Raw genomic sequence first — 19418 nt, forward strand, 5'->3', positions numbered from 1 at the left:
TTGGCCTGGCAGTCAGCGGGCAACCAATGAGAAGCCGTCTTATTGTGGCAGTCAGCCGGCAGCCAATCATTATTTTTATTATTGTTATTATTATCGTTTTTAACACTACCACCAACACCAACACCAACACCAAAAAAAAAAGAAAAAAGAAAAGAAAATAATAATAATAATAATCATAATTATAAAATAATAATAATAATAATAATAATAATAATAATAATAATAATAATAATAATAATAATAATGGATTTTAACAACCTGAATCTGTAAATATGTAATGATATCATTAATTATCATGAATTATAACTAATTAAGAGCAACATAATGTTCATGGAGCTGGACTTCAGAAGTCTTTCCATAGACAAGTGCGCAATATTGTAGTTGGCGGACCGTAAACTGCGAACACATCGGTACGGCTGGTTTTTGAGTCCCTCCTGACACAGACGACATAAAATGGGGTTCCGCCCTGACAAAAACATGCTGTGGTACAGACCGGAAAGCTCTGAAAGGCTGGTGCGAGAGTTTCTCGGCATTGGGCCGGTAGTCAGGTAAGTACACTTACAACACACCCAAGGAGAAGCAGGGAGAATTTAATCATTGTAAGGATCTGTATCTTTTAGGGACATTGTGACGTGCCTAAATCGGAGGACGTGATGCTATCGCTAGCTCTTTAAGGCTAATGTGACGTCCCAAGGCGTAATTAACAATGTGTTGTTTACCTGATTTCTGCTGTTGTCGAGTACCAGCAGATGGCCCACTTCGAAGCGATTAAATTGCGTTGAATGCATTTAAATTAGTTTAGTTTTCCGCTACGTTACTTAGTGTGAACAGTGTATACATTCCCTACTACTCCTGGAGATGGAACCGTATTTGCCAACTGTCCAAAACGGAGCAAAGTAGGGCTCATATCAGATTGTGGTCGTTTTTGGGTTTGTTGATCATGAATGACACACCTCTTCTACGGGAGCAGGGGTGTGACGTTCGAAGCTGACACCAACTGCACCCAGATGTCCCAGAGTCAGATCATCGAGAAAAACATCCTGTGGGTCATATTTCCACTATGACCCAGACGTGGGTGTATTTCTCATTGATCCTGATGTGACTGTTGTTGAGTATCAATTTAGGCGTTTTCCTCCAAAATAAAGTATTTATAAAGACATTCAAAAGGCAGTGACTAAATGATAAATAAATTGTCATATTTACAGTTGGTGAATGAATGAATGAATGAATGTATGTACAGGTGTGGCAGGGAACAATGAGTGAGCGATTAGAAACTGTTCCGGTGTTTTGAATTGTCTTGGATTTTTTTTTTCCTAAAGCATACGATAGGGAACGAGAGAGGAATTGTGGTATTGCATGAGGAAGTCGAGGTGGCAGAGAAGTAAGTAAGAGTGGTACAGGATATGTATGAGGACAGTAGCCCTTTCATGTTTGCAAGTTAGCAGATGAAATCAGGCAGGAGTCTCCGTGGACTATGGTTGAGGAGAGCCTGGAGAAGTGGAGGCATGCATTAGAGAGAAGAGGAATGAAAGTCAGCAGGAGTACGACACAATGCATGTGCCTGAATGGGAGGGAGAGCAGCGAAACGCTGGGATTGCAAGGAGTGGAGGTGGAGAAGGCGGATGAGTTCAAGTAATTGGGGTCGACCATCCAAAGCAGCGGAGAGTGTGGGAGAGAGGTGAAGAAGAGAGTTCAGGCCGGGTGGAGTGGGTGGAGAAGAGTGTCCGGAGTGATCTGTGACGGAAGGGTTCCAGCAAGAGTGAAGGGGAAGGTCTACAGGACGGTAGCGAGACCAGCCATGTTGTACGGTTTAGAGGCGGTGGCACTGACAAAAAGGCAGCTGGCTGAACTGGAGGTGGCAGAGTTGAGGATGTTGAGGTTTTCATTGGGAGCGACAAGGACGGACAGGATTAAGAATGAGTACATTAGAGGGACAGCTCAGGTTGGACAGTTTGGTGGAAGAGTGAGAGAGGCCAGATTGAGATGGTTTGGACACGTGTGTAGGAGAGATGAGAGTTACATTGGGAGAATGATACTGAGGATGGAGCTGCCAGGCAAGAGGAAAAGAGGAAGGCCAAAGAGAAGGTTTATGGATGTGGTGAGGGAGGACATGCAGACGGTTGGTGTAAGGGAAGAAGATGCGCAGAACAGAAGGTATTGGAGGCAGATGATCTGCTGTGGCGACCCCTAACGGGAGCAGCCCAAAGAAAGAGAAGAAATGATCATTTAATGGTTTTTAGAAATCAATTCATTATTCCTTGCCTCACATAATCATCAACACCTTTTCCTTATATGAAATCTTGACTTTTGACCCCAAAAGCCTTTATTACTGCAGTTGGCTCATCAAGTTTGATGTTCTTTTATGGTATCTTTTTTTTAAATCCCCTCTCAAACCTATAGAAGTTATATGTATTCTACTCAATCTTGTGTTGTGTACCACACAGTGTCTTGCTGTTCCACCAAGGGCACTATTATGGATGGAAATGTCAGATGCTGGTCCTAAAATCTGTTCAGCCATTTTCCTAACTTCACAGTCCAGACCCTCCTAACTCCTCTGGGGCCACTTTTGCTTCCACTTTCCACATCCACTGTAGTTCCTCTTTCAGCCCCAGGTGTTTGTCCAGCTTCTCATATATTCGTTCAGCTTCTCCCTTTTTGTGATGTTGCTGCCACTTGGGTACTTGGACCACTACTCGCAATTTAGATATTGCTGGTGTTTTTAGTTAAAGGACATGCCACGTGAGTTTAAGTTTCCTATCTAGACTTCTACTTCAAGTTGTACTAATTATGCGCATTACAATTTATTTTCAGAAACAAGATGATGAAAAACTGGGGTGTCATTGGTGGAATAGCTGCAGCAATGGCTGCGGGATTCTATATTCTCTGGGGACCAATTACAGAGAGAAAAAAGAGAAAGAGAGGTAGCTATTATTATGCTGCACAGACTGAGTATACACAGTTCTCTTGTTTTGGTTGTTGTGCAATAGCTTACAAACATGTGTCTGTACCATAGGTATGGTTCCTGGCCTGTTGAATATAGGCAATACGTGCTTCATGAATTCCTTGCTTCAGGGTCTCGCAGCGTGTCCTTCTTTCATCAATTGGCTGGAAAGATTTTCAGAGAGGTCTGAAGGTCAGCCGGCTCAGGACAATCAACTGTCAAGGACTCTCCTTGAGCTCTTAAGAGGTGAGCCTGTCAGTGGTAGATGCTATGAAAATACTTTAGAAAACTCAACAGCTTTTGTTTTAAACGCGGACATGATCAATATATGTGCACTTCACAGCCCTGTCCACCAATGACCCCGGAGAGGAAGATGTACTTGATGCTGGATGCCTATTGGACGTTCTCCGACTGTACAGGTGGCACATCCGTTCATTTGAAGAACAGGTAGGTCAAAATACAAAACAATTACATTTGCAACGTTTTTTTGTTTTTTTTTGTCATTTTCGGGTTCTGTTTTTCAAAATCTAAATGCACTATTTTTCTATCCATTTGCGCTAACCTAGGATGCGCATGAACTTTTTCATGTCCTTACTTCGTCGTTGGAAGAGGAGCGGGATCGTCAACCCAAAGTCACACACTTGTTCGACATGCTGTCCCTCGAGGCAAGTTGGCCATAACTCATAAGTTAACTGCAATGAAGTAAAAGTTAATTGTTTGATTGTCCACTGTAGTCATAGAGGAAGAGCACACCGTTCTTTCTCTCTCTTTCTCTGTTGACTTTGTCTAAAGCTCCTCTCTTTTATTGTTTTCGTTTGATGTAACTTTGGATATTTGTAATTTAATTTGGACACCAGAGTCTTCCTGAACAAGTTGAAAGGAGTTGCAGAAGTAGAGGTAAGAAGAATTATCATCATACTGTGAAATACCGAAACAGGGAAAAATGGCTTTTTAAAATAAAAAAAAAAAAAAAAAAAAACCTTGTTCAAATCATTTTTCAGTCCCTCTTCACTCAATACCAAGTGCCTGGAAATTTCAGCATCCCTTTCATGGGCGTTTAACAAGCAACATGTGGTGCAAGCGCTGCGAACAACAAGTATGTTTGGCATCTCAGAGAAATTTATTATAAGAACAAGGTTTGTTTGCTCAGTCATAACATTTTTTATTCTTTTTTTATTCTGTTGTAGAGTCCTGTCCGATATGACTCATTTGAGAGCCTCTCCCTATCCATCCCTAGTCGTCAGTGGGTAAGAATTTCTTCTTCTTTTTTTTTAAGCTAGAACAAATAAGGAAAAGTAACATAACTGATCTGTACCAAATTGTGATATACCTCGACAACAATACGCAGGAACGGATGTTGAAACACTTTTGCTGATAATTAGGAGGCTACACACAGAAGCCCAGTCCATCTAAACAACTTCACACACTTGTCCCTACACTTGTGGAGAGTATCTCAGGCAGTAGTGTCATAAATCTCCATAAACCAGCTCCAAATGGCTTAGACGGTAACCGAGCTGTGGCAACAACTACAAGTTCCAATAGTGAGTATTTCACTGAGGATAAGTGCTCTCTCCTCTTTCACTGATGTTTCATTTAATTAGTCCCGCTACACCTCTAGCACGCTCAACAGTGACTTCTGACGTACCCAACCTCATACCCAAGTCCGGCAGCTGCAACCTAAAAGAAAACCTTGGATACATGCACAATGATAATCCTTTACTACCTCCACTGGCACTGCACAGACATGCCCAGTGGCTACCCTCCATCCCCAATTACCACCACCAATACCTTGCGGGGCTGCCCAATGACTAAAGCAGGGACTAACGTGTCCTGAGTGGCTACCATCCATCATCCACCACCACTACTGTACCAGTGTTTTTATCTAATTAACACTCATTAATTCTGTCTACATAATATAAAAGCCTACTCACTGTGAGCCATGGTTTGTTGATTTTATCTTCACAGGGTCGCCCAGTCTCCCTAGATCAGTGTCTACAGCATTTCATCTCCTCAGAAACCATTAAAGAGGTGGAGTGTGAAAATTGCACCAGGGTGTGTACACAATTTAAAATATATATATTTATATACACCGATCAGCAACAATATTAAAACCACCACTAATATTGTATAGCTCACCCTGGTGCCGCCAAAACAGCTCTGACCCATCGAGGCATGGCCTCCACAAGACCTCTGAAGGTGTCCTGTGGTATCTGGCACCAAGACGTTAGCAGCAGATCCTTTAAGTCCTGGAAGTTGAGAGGTGGGGCCCCCATGGATCGGGCTTGTTGTTCCTGCACATCCCACAGATGCCTGATCGGATCGAACCCTTCCCCCGGTCGTCCACATGATGTACAAGAGGTGATTCATCAGACCAGGCCACCATCTTCCATTGCTCCATGGTCCAGTTCTGACGCTTACGTGCCCATTGTAGGTGCTTTCGGCAGTGGACAGGGGTCAGCATGGACACTCTGACCGGTCTGCAGCTACGCAGCCCTATACGCAGCAAGCTGTGATGCACTGTGTGTTCTAACACCTTTCTTTCATAGCAGCATTAACTTTTTCAGCAATTTTTGCTACAGTAGCTCTTATGTGGGATCGAACCAGACGGGCTAGACTTCGCTCCCCACACGCATCAATGAGCCCATGACCCTGTCGCAGGTTCACTGGTTGTTCTTCCTTGGACTACTTTTTGGTAGGTACTAACCACTGTATATCAGGAACACCCCAGAAGACCTGCTGTTTTGGAGATGCTCTGGCCCAGTTGTCTAGCCATCCCAATTTGGCCCTTGTTAAAGTGGCTCAGATCCTTACGCTTGACCATTTTTCCTGTCAACACGTCAACTTCAAGAACTGACTGCTCGGTTGCTTCCTAACACATCTCATCCCTTGACAAGTGCCAGTGGAACGAGATGAGCAATGTTATTCACTTCACCTGTCAGTGGTTCTAATGTTGTGGCTGATCAATGTATATCTTCTTTTTTTTTTTATTTGTTTTTTTTAAATCATATAATGATTTGAAGGCCTTTGTTCTGAATGTTTCTTCCTTCTGAAGGCATATGATTCTGTGAGAAAGTGAAGTGTTTTTATCCACTTTCCTCAGCTTCAAGTATCCAGAGAAAAAGGAGGGGTTCTGGAAAACCAAAGGACAACATTCATCAAACAACTCAAATTGGGAAAGGTAACTTTCCACGTGATGAAAATGTAATCTGAATCCTGGTTGTGGAATTCAACAAAAACCTGGAACGACTTGAGATGTTTAGGAACCAAATCTGTGATCTTATAGACATCTCATATGATATCAATAGTATTTTGTTAACATTTATCACTTGTATTGATTTTTAATTAGTATTTTTATATTCTGTTTTCACAAGCAAATAAATGCTTACTTCCTAGGTGAATTGCTCTGAACATATTTGTTCTAGATGGCCTTAGACATGTGCACAGTCCATGTGCACAGTTACATATATATATATTTTGATGTTAAAATTATTCTAAGTATTAAAAAAAATAAAAATCCCAATTTTTACAAGATGGTCACAGTATTGATTTATTTTTTTTATTTTTATTTTTTGTGCTTGTAGCTGGAAGCATTATCTTTAATATAACTGTCTCATTTTTGCCTTCCCCATGTAGCTGCCACAATGCCTCTGTATTCATCTGCAGAGGCTCACGTGGTCAAATGAAGGAACTCCCATCAAAAGACAGGAGCATGTGCAGTTTACAGAATACCTGTCCATGGACCGCTACAAACACAATGCCACCATCCAGAGGATCCAGCATAACAAATGTCCTCCCAAGCCCTTAAAGACAGAAACCTCGGACGAGATTAGTGACAAGACGACCACTAATGGTACTGGTAGCAAAGCTGTCGACATTACGACGACATTTCAATTTATTGCACTTTATAACCTGTATTTGCCAATTGTAATTCAACATGTTTCTTGATATTTTTAGATACCCAGCACTATAACAACAACAACAAACCTCTTTCCAATGGAACCTGTACGTCACTCTTTCTCCGCTCTCCTGGTTTGAGCCCAGAGTTCAGCAGCAGGTTAGTGGCATTTGAAACCTAACACACATTAGTTGCTGCTTTTGAGTTTTAACTTATTCGCAGCTTCCACATGTCCATATATTTTCTCTTAATAGCTTTTATGAACAGTGTATGATTCTGATATTTCTTTCCAGTTTGCCAGAATACCTTTTCCGGCTCACGGCTGTGCTGGTACACCATGGAGACATGCACTCAGGGCATTTTGTCACATACCGCCGTGACCCGTCCCCGCATCGCAGTTCTTCTCTGTTCAGCTCCCAGTGGCTTTGGGTGTCAGATGACTCAGTGCGTAAAGCGAGCCTGCAGGAGGCGCTGTCCTCCAATGCCTACTTGCTTTTCTATGAGAGAGTTGGAAGATACAGCCCAGCTCTGCAGTCAAGGGAGTAACAGCCACAGGGTGTGTGACCTTAAGTCTTTTTTTTTCCAGTGATGCCACCACCGACTTGTGTGCCAGTTACAATGTGATGATGTGCAGAAGGATTGGAAGAAACCGCAAAATGTCATGGGAGACTGTATTACATCATGATTCAAATCAAGACACTAAAAGATCAATGTATGACAGATTCTGAAACTTAAAATCCATGAATGGACAATGTACCTGTCGCTCGGACCTAAAAGAAAAACGCCTACATGTTTCCAAAGATTGTTTAAAAAAAAAAAAAAAAAAAAAAAAAAAGATATATATATTGTTTTCCTTTTTTTGGTCATAGATATTGTAAGTTAAATACTGTCAACATACAGCTGTTTTTACTGATTTTGGAATTTACGTTTTTGATTCATTATGACTTATTGGAGTTGCAAATGATGAGAGCTCAAATTAGGCAATCTGTTTCCTTTCCGCAAATTCTGGCTCCTTGTATTGACAAAGTCATTTCCAGACTGAATTATGTATAAAATCGAATTGATATGCGTTTTGTCGTATTGTTCATAAGCTTCTGAACTTGATATTTGTGTCAAATAGTTATGACTCGCATAGCTCCAGTGTCTTGTCAGATATAACACATTTGTCTGTGTTATAAATCTGTGAATAAACATAAAAAATGTAGATGAAGATTCTGACCCCAGAATTGGAATGCATCGGACATTGTGGGTTGACGGCATCCTTTGGCTTTCTCCATATTTTTTTCATCCCATCTGGATGCAGGCAATACTGTGAAAGATGACTCGTCAGACCATATTGCTTTTCTTCTGCTGCTCAGGCTTCCGCGGTTTGCTTTCCTCTTTTCACATCGGCCTTGGATACAAGCGCTTTCTGAATGGCGGCCCTGCCGTCACGTCCAGCTTTCTGAGACTCACAACGTGTACAGTAGTTTGAGACTTTGCCACAGATGTTCTGAGTGCGTTCTGTACTTGTTCCGCGTTCATCCACTATCCTGTAAAGTGTCTATCTCTGTTGGTGAGCTTCAACTGGCAATGATTGAGTCCCTTGGCTGATAGTTTGGCACGTGCTGTCATGACTATTGACACTGTTCCGCTGGACACAAATAATCCTCCAGTTTTTGTGACAGACGCGGAAATTGTGGCGGTCTACCTGGCCTCTTTGGAGCTTTGCGGCTTGGCTCATGATGCTTTGAAAACTCACCCATCAGTGATCTTTAGATACTTCAAATTCCATTTTTGTGTGGTTGATATTTTGTGTGTGAGTTGAGACATGGATAGTTATGGATTAGGTATGGGCACTTTTATAGTTTTTATTTTATTAACCAGGTATACCATAATAATAATAATAATAATAATAACTTTGCACAATATAAAGGGAAATATCGTCTTAGTCGTATCCATTGTACTCAAACAGTCGTTGCATTTCAGAACATTCAACAGTGCCGTTATCTTGGTGATCTACTGGGCTTAACAGGTCAAAGAGAAACTTCATTTGAAAGGTTGAATGTTCCATTTCCTGCCCTCAACAGTGGTGTTTCCTAGATGGTGAAAGCAATCTTGGAACATAAATCTTCCGCTGGCAGCACAAGGAACAGAGTGGCCAGTTCCCACTCCTCACTCCTTGTTTGGGAGGACACGTCTGAAGGTGAGGTTGATGCGAGGGAGCAGAACCCTCCTGCGGGCAGGCAGGCTGTGGTACCAGTGTGTGTTCGTTGGAGGGTTCATGAGGAGGAGGCTTCCGTGCGCCAGCTCCAGCTTCACTGGCGCGATCTGCCGCCGGCTCCGCTTTCCCCGTGCCTCCCGGTGCCGAAAGATGAAGTCCCGCGCCGCTCCCAGAGAGACGGAGGCAATGGGGCAACGGGGGTCGAGCTCCCTCTCGTCGTCCCTGTGCTCTCCCATGTGATCCTTCCCGTCGCTGTATCTGGAAAAGAGCAGAGTTATCAGGGACACGGCCTCTGAAAACCCGGGGTGCACTGATACATTCCACTGGCGTCTGAGGAAAACAAACACCTGAAATAAATGTCACAAGGGATATGACGTTAATACTTTTCTGAATTCTGTCACTCTGAACATAAATCGGTTATGGTCTCGGGAGTAAGGCCAGTTCAAAAATCCAATATGCACGAAGAACCATTTAAAAATTGTCTGATTAAATGAATGCAGTTGTTTTCCTCTTTATCATCACATGGGGGGTGGGTTATGGCCTGACCCATAAGATAGTTAAAGACTAGATCCTGTTGAAAAAATGGTAATTCATCAGATCCGGTGCCTAAAGTGTAGGAATCAGCGTCAGCAGTATAGAAGGGGTGTCCGTGCACCCCAGGTTTTGGGCAATCCTCACCTGTTGACCAAGACAAAGTTAAACAAATGTCCCGATGTTTTTGTAACGGCATCCCGAACGTATTCCAAAGTTGGCGTCCATGGATGGGCCAAGTGTTTCACCCCAGAATAGGTGTAGGTCAGTCCTGCATCTCCGTAGGTGGCCTGCTTTCTGGGTACGTCGTGGATCTTTCCAAACACCTGGACCTTTGCTTCATGCCCTGGGAGGGGAAGAAAAAAAAAAACGGCAACAAATGTCATTCAGCAGCAATGTTGTAGTCAGTGGGTGTAATCTTGCAGGTGTAGTGGTACCTGTGAGGTACACCACCTCTGCCTCCAGCTGTGTGAAGAGGTGATCCGCCTCCTCCCTGGAGAACAGTGACGCATAGTCACAGTCCAGTCCTTCTGCTTCTATTTTTTGCCATGGAACTGGGTGAGAGAACTCTGCCAAAACGCCATCTTCATCTTCTTCCTCGGCGGCATCACGGTCCCGATCCAAACAGACCCTTTTCCCCGGACTCCGCCTTAGGGCACCGGCAGTGTGCGCGCCATCCCGGGGACGCTTCGTCCCCACCGTTACAAACCTATCCATCGCTGCGGTGAATTGTTTTTTAACTTTTTTTTTACTTTTTTTTTTTTCTTGCGGGTGGGTGTCTTGAACGTCAAGCGACTCGGGCGTGTGACGTCACGTCGTTCCGCGCGGGAAAGGGGCTCCGGTGTTTGCCTGCGGATTGCGGCGCAGCGGTTTGCTAGAAATAAGAATCAGAACGCGGCGCAGCAGGGGCTCGCCGCACGGCCACGCGATGATCGGACAGAAGACAATACATTCGTTTTTCTCACCGGTGTCGAAAAGGAGAGTTTCCAAGGAAACCAACACAACCGACGAGAACGCCGATGACGCTCAGGTGAGACTCCGTCTTTAGTCCGTTGTCTCACTGCGTACAATGAAAAGTTGTATTAAGTGAGCACGTAGTAAATCCGCACCTCCCAACATACTTAAAACGTACAATGACGTGACGCATTTCTGAGCTAATTGTAAGCGCACGCTTTCATTGTCCGCACGTACCCGTGCTGCGTTCGTTTGAAACTCGGAAATCGGTACTTCCGACGTGCCAGTTAGAAATAAATGTAACCACACAGCAAAAACGACAAGACGTTCGATCTTTATTAGTTTCCAACATTCCGAGCTACAACATTCCGACTGACGCCGGGTCTGTTACCACCTCTAACTCGGGCCACGGCGATCGGCCCCCAACTTTCCGATTCGGTATCCCGACTCAAAATGCGGTGCCTCTGCGCTTTCCCCCCCCCCAACTGGGAGGCTGGATTTTCGCGAGTCGGCGAAACGCGGCTTCCGCTCCCCGACGCCGGCCCAGCGTGTGACGCGCGTGGTTAGAGCCCGACGAGCGGCTGCGATGCTCGCGTCGTGTGGAAGACGACGGGTCACACGGCTCGCGTCGCCCCTCTGCTCCCTCAAATGCACCAAGGTCGCGCCGAAGAGAGCCAAGCCCTCCTCCGCGGAGCCGGACGCCGCCGCCCTCCCTGCCCCCGCGGCCGTGCCCACCCGGGAGCAGCTGGAGCGAATCGCCCGGAACAAGGAGGCGGCGCTGGCGAGGCTGAGGCAGAGGCAGAGGCGGAGCACCGGACCCGGGATCGAGGGAGTCGGGGGCAGCTGGGGGAGCGCCCTGTCCGCGGAGTTTGGGAAACCCTACTTTAAACAGGTAAGAGGCCGCGGTCACCACGCGGCCGAACGCGCGTCGAATGTCCGCGGGCCTTGCAGGTGAAACGACCCTCCTTTACCCCCACCTTCCCCGACAGTTGGCGTCATTTGTTGCGGAGGAAAGGAAGCGCCACACGGTTTACCCTCCGGCGGAGCACGTGTTCACCTGGACGCACATGTGTGACGTCAAAGATGTAAGCAGTAACGTCACCACTGTCCCTGCTTTCCCACCCATGTATACAATCACAAACATTAGCCATATACACAGCATGGCTCTTCTTCAGGCACAAATAGATTTATTATAGCCCTCTGCCCTGAGTGTAGGTGTCACTTGTTCACACCCAGACACTAAAAATAAAATTGAAAATGTGACGATGGAAAAATTATGGGACTAGGCAGAGAAACCATATTCCCTTCCATAGAGTATTTGGGGCTATGCACAGAGTATCAAAGTGTCGAGGGAAGATGACGATCATTGTACCCTTATTTGTTTATAAGAACACACTGCTGTCTCCTCTAACCACAGGTCAAAGTGGTTATTCTTGGACAGGACCCCTATCATGGTCCCAACCAAGCCCATGGGCTATGCTTCAGTGTGCAAAGACCAGTTCCACCGCCACCCAGGTAATAGATATATAATAATATAATATATAATATGCTTTTAATAAACATTATGTGACAAATAAAGATTCTTCTTCTTCTTATAACATTTTTATAAAGGGGTATGTTAAAAAAATATATATATATTATAATAATAATTCTTTCACAGCCAGAGCACTCCTATTATTTTTGGCTCCATAGCCAATAAGAAGGGGGGGGGAGTCAATATAGTAACAATTAGCGAGGTACAATGTTCATTCATAACATATTTGGTGTCCATATGTTGAGAAAATGTAAAATAGTAATTAACTACTGACACCAAAGCCCCTTTCCCACATGGAATCCGTAACATTGCTGGATAAAAAATATCCGGCAAAGGCAGTAGGTAGTCATTCCCACACAGCCTCCTTTACAGAAAAGTTCTGTATCGAGTCTTCCCACATAGATGACTGTTCCGGATACATTATGTAATGATCGCGTGACAGGTGTCTAATATCACGTGAGCTGTCTCCGTATAAAACTGGGTGTGTTTCAGTTTCTCGCACGGTTTTGACCAGACCCGCCATTTTTCACAATGTTTTGTTTTGTTTTGTTTTTTCCTCCTGAAAACAAATCATTTTTTAACTAGTTGTACGAAATAAATATTTGTTTAAAAAAAAAAAAAGGAAATATTTATGCTTTATTTGGATTCAGCTCCACTCTTACTTTACAGCAATGTTACCACTTCCATTCCCACACACTGTCATTCACAGCCGTTACGGAAATTTGCCGGAAATTATACTACTTTGAGAGTGGGAAAATTTACGGAACGACTTTTATGGAACATCAAGACCAGCTCCTGTTCCCACATGACGCCGATACAGAACATTGCCAGTAGATTTACGGCTTTCACTGCAAGTGGGAAAGGGGCTTAACTAGTTGTATACTGGAGGGCTAAAGTATATGTTTAAAGGTGCAGTGTATAGAACGCAGTGCGGTGTGATGGTAAGGTTGCAGATCACAACCAACTGAATATCCCACTGCATGGCGATGGAAAATAGCTCCTCCGCAGACAAGACGGTGGCCGCGAAAAACGCAAAAGGCCCTCTCTAGAGCCAGCGTTTGGTTTGTCCGTTTTGGGATACCGTAGAGGAAACATGGCGGTGCAACATGGCAGCTTCCATGAAGCGTACCCACTCCCTATGTAGGCTCGTTCTAAGGTAACGCCAACACAGTGATTCTCCTATTTTTATGGGATTATAAATTAATTAAAACATACTTATGAATATTATATTCCATTTCTGCCAAGTCCGTTCTGTAAATCCTACACATTGCACCTTTTAAGAGTTTTAAATGTATGCTTGAATAACCTTATATGAAGTAGTAGCTTTGACACTTTATCTCTTCAGCTAAATGGACTGAATTCTCATGTCTTTTCTTAGTTTGGTGAACATGTACAAAGAATTAGCCTCTGACATTGAAGACTTTCAGCTCCCTGGACATGGAGATCTAACAGGCTGGGCCAAACAAGGTACCATTTAATCGGCAACATGTTTAATGTCTAACACACTAAAGCTGCTTTCACACATGCACTGCAACCCTGATATTATCTGGACGTTACCTAAGGAGCTGTATGTGTGAATGCAAATGTCCGAATCATTTGACCCGGACTTTACCCAGCCAGCACCCTAGTACAAAGCCTGGGTAATGTCCGATTGAGCGGTGTGTGTGAACAGAGCAGGTAATTGTCCGGATCATTCGCAACGAGGGAGTGGGTGTGTCTCGTATTGCTGACGTATCTATCATGCTCCAGTATTTACCTTCCTGCTGTGTACTCCTTTCTGCTTTCTTTATTATTCCTTTCACTCTCGACTATATTGCGGATACATCCAAATACATGGAGTATCTGGTCTGTAACCTCGTCCGCCATCTTGGGTGTGCTGTAAAACTCTGCAGCGTCATTGCCTCGCGTCCTGCCTCCTGCACACTCTACCCAGGCTCCGCCCCTCGTCTAAACCAAATGGATTATTTCTCGGTAGTGTGAAAATGTTTGACACAGACAATCTCCGGTCTTTTGCTACATGTGTGAAAGCCGCTTAAGAGGAGCTTTGTATTGACCTAAGAGACCTGAACTCCTCTCTTGCCCGTTAGGTGTGTTGTTGCTCAACGCTGTGCTGACTGTTCGAGCGCATCAAGCAAACTCTCACAAAGACAGAGGTTGGGAAACGTTCACTGATGCGGTGGTGCAGTGGCTCAGCACCAACTTGGACGGCCTCGTCTTCATGCTGTGGGGGTCGTATGCGCAGAAGAAAGGAGCCGCTATCAACAGGGTTGGTTTATTTAAAAAAAAAATTATCATGCTTGTGAGATTGCGCACTTGATCTTGGTATCTTATTTTTTCATATTTATGATTTGTAGAAAAGCCACCATGTCTTGCAAGCGGTGCACCCTTCTCCTTTGTCTGCTCATCGTGGATTCTTCGGCTGCAGCCACTTTTCAAAGGCAAACGAGCTTCTGAAAAAATCTGGGAAGCAGCCCATTGACTGGAAGGCACTTTAACATGCTAAACGTTTCAGTTTCAAAACACTGTTGACTTCATATAGTTGCATTTACTACAAATTAAGACCAATCCATAAGCTTGTTGTTTTTTCACTAATTTCTTTGGATAATGATCTATTTAGGGCATCGATTTCTTAAAAACGTATTCCCCAAAGCTATTGATATCTTCTATATTTTATAGCTACAAACTTTAAGTTTCTTGTACATTGTAAATAAGTATTTTGTATTCCCTTTTTTTATATACATTAAAGTTGTTTGTATTATTTTAATTTTTTTTTAACTGAACTGGTATAATTCACTCCCCCCTGCCGTCCACTTTTTGACACAGTCACACTATCATTTTATAATTTCACTGTGAAAAGAATGCTATAATTGTACAATAATGCAGAAGGGTGGTTGATGTTATGGGTTAATTTGTGACATAGTGGAGGTGGTCCTTTTAATAGTATTGACCAGAGTTAACATTATTACGCTGAACCCATTTTAAGTTTATCCCAAGGATTAAACTTCTCCAGGGAAAGATGAACTCTACTGACATTTGTAGAAGGGGAGAGTAGCAGCATAAATCCATAAACTGGAACTTGGACGATGAGCGACGGTTCACTGTGCAAATCCAAATTTAAATGGTGACCTTCCAGAATCTGTTTATTATTATTATTATTATTATTATTATTATACTTATTACTTATTAAGTGCATGCAGCTGAACAAACAGGAATATATTGTAGTTTTTACCGATGTTAATCTTTATTAGAGAGAGAGAGAGATTAAAATAAACTTGCCATAAATAATATAATAAATCAAATAAAATGTTTCAATTGGGGGGGAAAAAAACACGTATAAAACCATAAATTGAAGCAACATTATTATTATTTTTATAAACTGATCTTCTACCGAAGCTAAGCGTGTGTTTATGACCCGAGGGTCAGGGGGCGCGACGCAATGCGACGTAATGACGTCACCCGCGTGAGGTTCCGGAACGGCAGGGTGCGCGTCCTTCCCTCTGCTCCGGTCGAACCGGGATTTCGCCCCCTCCAAAAAAAACCCCCAAAAAACCCCATCACAACCATGACCCTCCAGAGCGTGCCGCTCCGAGACCCGACCCTGCAGTTTCGGCTGCTGCGGCAGTATCTTTATCTGCTGAAGGTTTATCCCATAATTACAAAGTCTGTGACGAGGTGAGTCCGGTCCTCCGTTAAACAACTCGGAACACTTGTTTCCACGCTCGGTGAGAAGGTTCGCCCGCAAACGCCCGCGTCAGCCGCGCATTTAAAAGTGTAAAGGTTCGCCGTCGTCGCGCTTCACAAAACACTTTATTGTTTATTTGCCGCTGGGCTTTGTTTACTCTGGGACCTGCGTCTCCTCTCGCGGGATAGACTTTCGGACGGAGCTCTGCGGTCTCCCCGGTGTCCTGTTCGACCAATCGGCATGTTGCTCCTGATGAACCGCCCCTGTTGATTGTCACGTTCGAACGCTCCTCCTTTACCGTCCCTATTGTCATATCCCATAAACACACTACGTCTCGCCATTAAATTTGAAATACATGCATGCAAACTTTCACAATTTCCTGTGTCTGATACAATTTTTTGGTGTATTTGCATGTATTTTGCAATTGTATTCAATTATTACGTTTGTTGTGTAATGCCAATCCTCTGTCGTTCTGTCTCTGTCTGTCTGTCTGTCTAGTGTGTCTGGTGGCACGTCATTGTTTGGTTAATGCATCTTTAAAACAAGATGCGTTTGTCACATGTGCCATTTACAGCGGCATCCTCTCAGCTCTAGGAAATCTGCTGTCCCAAATCTTGGAGGCAAAAAGAGCCAAAGACAGAAATTCCTTCAAAGAGATTGACGCAGCTGGAGCCGCCCGCTATGCAGCGTTTGGGTGAGTAGCCTGCAAAATAGCATATAAACTGTATATATTGTTGGAGCCAAATCCCTTGTTAGTAAATGGCAGCCCCTAGTGAGGGGTAAGGCTGTTGTTTAACTGACAGAGCTTCAAGGCAAGCTGGTAAATTAAAGGTCCCACATTATACAGTGGTACCTCGACTTACGACTGTAATTCGTTCTATAAGAACGGTCATATGTCGAAGCAATTTTTCCCATATGAATTATGAAATCATGAAGGGTGGAAAAATAAACAAAATACACAGCACAAACACAGTAAATATGATTTTTTTTTTGATAAGCCCCGAATTACGATTACACTGACTGACTGCTGACTGGCCGCCGACGCGCCCACTGCAAATTTCCACGGTCGTATCTTGTAGCAGTCGGTCGCAAGTCGATACAAATTTTTGCGACTATCGCTACTCGTATCTTGGATTAGTCGTAAGTAGGTGCAGTCATAAGTCGAGGTACCACTGTACTCCTTTTCAACAAGACATGTCTTTGACAGTTGTTGTTTTTTGCTGAAAATAAATCTAAGAAGCTGCACTCCGGAACGGTTTGTGGCTCGGCGGGGTGCTCTCTATATCACATGTGATGCACGGGGCTTTTTTGTTTCATTAAATTATGAGACAAATGACATAACTACATCTACAATAAAAATGTTAAACACCCTGTTTTTATCGGTTTTGTTTGGAGAAACAAAACAGCGGTGCACTGCTCTGATCGTGCAGTGCACCGCTAACCTTTTTTTTTTTTTTTTTTATATAAAGGTAAAAAATAGGGAGATTTATGGGAAAATATTTAAAAACAGGAGGACAGCGGGAGAGAAGGTTAAAAGCGGCACCGCCAGTTGGTATTAATTCCTCTTTCCTTTAAAAGATTTGTGCTGGTCTGTGCGGTCGACAACAGAGCGGCTCCCATGCTTGGCTGTTAGCGTCGTCATAATGATAGCGCGTCCGGCCCTTGCACAAGTAAAATTTTGCACCTTCGCAAAAGGTATTTCTCAAGCCCTGGGTGGCGTCACTCACAAGTGAAATAGGGACCCCCACAAAAAACTGACTGGGTTGTCTGACTTATTTCACAGTTTGTGTGTTACTAGACCCAACAGAGACCCAAATGTATGTGCACAAGCGTTGAAAAAGTGAGTTTTTCATAATAGGTCCCCTTTAAGACAGGCGGGTAGCAGGAAGGACGCCACCGACAAACAGTTTTCTACTGCTTCGCTTTGTACCGCTTTGATTTTGGTTCAGTATTAATATGGAATACAGTTCATAATTATTTATTTTTTCCAAACCACCACCCTCTTTTGTCGATGCATGGATCGCAATTTTTGTTGTGATTTTCGGCATGATTATTGCACCAGCCACCGCATGCAAATGAAAACACACACATACACACACCCAAAACAACAATAACACATACCCCAGACTGGAAGAACCTTCAATCACGTCAACTACTCAAAGGAAGACTCAATAAGAGCCAATCAGCTGTAACTAGGCAAAGCAGAAACGCATAGAGATGACCAAGGGCGTCTGTATGGCATAACCAAAACGGACTTTAGAATGCCACAACATGCGTATAGCAGTGTCAGTAAATTCACTAGCAAGTGGTTTGTCAATATAGAGTACAATATATACAGATAACAATGTGCCAATTTAATTATAGCCTCAGTCGGGTTGTTTTTCTGTTTTGTTTTTTTCCCCCTGTAAATATCTGAGCTCTGCTACACCTTTCCAGCTTGTTCATCACTGGGCCAGTGAGCCATTACTTCTACCAGCTGATGGAGGTGTGGATGCCCAGCACAGATCCATACTGTATCATCAAACGGCTGCTCCTGGACCGTCTTGTGTTCGCTCCTGGCTTTCTTTTCACCTTCTTTTTTGTCATGAACATCCTGGAGGTATATTCACGCCATAAGATGCTCCAACATGATGCCGTGATTTGTTTCCTTTGTTTTTATATATCGAATTTTGAGGAATTACATTGTTTTTAATACTTAAAGTGCTGATTCACAGGACAGACGTTCTCCGCTGCTTTATCAGACAATTAACTCAATTTCTTAACTGTTCTCAGGCAAAAGGGTGGATAGAACTTCAAAAGAAATTGAAAAGCACTTACTGGACGGCATTGAAGATGAATTGGAAAGTTTGGACTCCCTTCCAGTTCATCAACATAAACTTTGTACCTGTGCAGGTAAGGAGTGTTGCAGGCACAAGAATAATTTAGTGTAAAAAAGTATGTCTCACTTGTCATGTCATTTCACTACATATATGTATGTTTATGTATGTGACAAATAAACCTCTTGAAATCTTGTATAAATCTTGTATAAAGTTAAATAGAAAACTGTGAACAGTAAAGTGAAGGTTGGTCAATATAATATTTTTAAATAATAATTGATAAAATAAGCATAAAGGTGAAATGGGCTGAAGGATCATCTAAGTTGTGGAGCATGAGAGCAGCCGCCATGAGTCTCAATGGTGTTGTGTTCAATGAAAAACTGCTGCATGATCCTTAAACTTTTTGATGCTCTTCTTTTCCTTCTCCCTCTCGTTTCAGTTCAGGGTGCTGTTTGCCAATGTGGTCGCATTGTTTTGGTACGCCTATCTGGCATCTGTGAGAAAGTGAGGAGCCCCGAGATGTGTCCCCGAATGGCAAATTTGGAATAAGTTCTTGCATCAGCAACTACACGTTAGGAATTCCAGAGAATTGGACTAATTAATGGGAGGTTGTTTGGCTTCGGCCACAGTAACTCCTCAAATTGTAATACTGCGAGTCTACAGATTGTAGCATGTAATATGTTGCCAATATCTTTGGTAAAACTCTTACCACTGGTCTAGATGTGTGATGCATAAATACGTATCTCTAAGAACACTTAGACAGCGTATACAGAGGAAATGGCCTTTATTTTAACCCACATAATGAAAACCAAAAATAATGTTTTTAATGAAATATTTGTTGTTATGCAGCCTACTGTAAAAT

The 19418-nt window shown here is 43.3% G+C and overlaps 3 protein-coding genes across 5 annotated transcripts; 2 read left to right on the top strand and 1 right to left on the bottom strand.

Annotated features, from left to right (window-relative positions):
• Nucleotides 1-470: 470 nt before the first annotated feature.
• On the top strand, nt 471-7971 carry usp30 (ubiquitin specific peptidase 30). Its single transcript, XM_080004505.1, has 13 exons — nt 471-548; nt 2812-2921; nt 3014-3187; nt 3285-3388; nt 3508-3606; nt 3799-3838; nt 3943-4037; nt 4129-4188; nt 4907-4993; nt 6042-6119; nt 6575-6791; nt 6896-6995; nt 7130-7971. Exons 1-13 carry the CDS (start codon nt 478-480, stop codon nt 7380-7382), a joined length of 1488 nt encoding a protein of 495 aa, XP_079860631.1. The 5' UTR covers nt 471-477; the 3' UTR covers nt 7383-7971.
• Nucleotides 7972-8672: 701 nt separating this feature from the next.
• Nucleotides 8673-10287, bottom strand: alkbh2 (alkB homolog 2, alpha-ketoglutarate dependent dioxygenase; the record flags this gene model as incomplete). Its single annotated transcript, XM_080004231.1, has 3 exons — nt 8673-9297; nt 9718-9916; nt 10008-10287. The coding sequence occupies 3 exons, from the start codon at nt 10285-10287 to the stop codon at nt 8991-8993; spliced, it is 786 nt and encodes a 261-aa protein (XP_079860357.1). The 3' UTR covers nt 8673-8990.
• A 332-nt stretch (nt 10288-10619) lies between these two features.
• Nucleotides 10620-19271, top strand: pxmp2 (peroxisomal membrane protein 2). 3 transcript variants are annotated; one of them, XM_080003185.1, is made up of 7 exons: nt 10647-11416; nt 11514-11609; nt 11942-12039; nt 13437-13525; nt 14146-14324; nt 16315-16434; nt 18177-18317. In XM_080003185.1, the coding sequence occupies exons 1-6, from the start codon at nt 11111-11113 to the stop codon at nt 16399-16401; spliced, it is 855 nt and encodes a 284-aa protein (XP_079859311.1). In that variant the 5' UTR covers nt 10647-11110; the 3' UTR covers nt 16402-16434; nt 18177-18317. The 3 variants fall into 3 exon arrangements, with proteins under 3 accessions (XP_079859310.1, XP_079859311.1, XP_079859312.1); XM_080003184.1 differs by lacking the exons at nt 16315-16434; nt 18177-18317 and adding an exon at nt 14413-14846 and having other exon boundaries at nt 10620-11416; XM_080003186.1 differs by lacking the exons at nt 10647-11416; nt 11514-11609; nt 11942-12039; nt 13437-13525; nt 14146-14324 and adding exons at nt 15522-15730; nt 18513-18632; nt 18996-19271 and having other exon boundaries at nt 18177-18339.
• Nucleotides 19272-19418: the final 147 nt, after the last annotated feature.

This window comes from Zeus faber (genome assembly GCF_960531495.2).
Source record: "Zeus faber genome assembly, chromosome: 7".
Taxonomy (NCBI): Eukaryota; Metazoa; Chordata; class Actinopteri; order Zeiformes; family Zeidae; genus Zeus; species Zeus faber.

Coding starts and splice junctions, on each gene's coding strand:
- usp30 (XM_080004505.1), top strand. CDS start 478: ATGCTGTGGTACAGACCGGAAAGCTCTGAAAGGCTGGTGCGAGAGTTT. Junction 549..2,811: donor GGCATTGGGCCGGTAGTCAG/GTAAGTACACTT, acceptor ATTTATTTTCAG/AAACAAGATGATGAAAAACT. Junction 3,389..3,507: donor TCCGTTCATTTGAAGAACAG/GTAGGTCAAAAT, acceptor GCGCTAACCTAG/GATGCGCATGAACTTTTTCA.
- pxmp2 (XM_080003184.1), top strand. CDS start 11,111: ATGCTCGCGTCGTGTGGAAGACGACGGGTCACACGGCTCGCGTCGCCC. Junction 12,040..13,436: donor CCAGTTCCACCGCCACCCAG/GTAATAGATATA, acceptor GTCTTTTCTTAG/TTTGGTGAACATGTACAAAG. Junction 14,325..14,412: donor AAGGAGCCGCTATCAACAGG/GTTGGTTTATTT, acceptor TATGATTTGTAG/AAAAGCCACCATGTCTTGCA.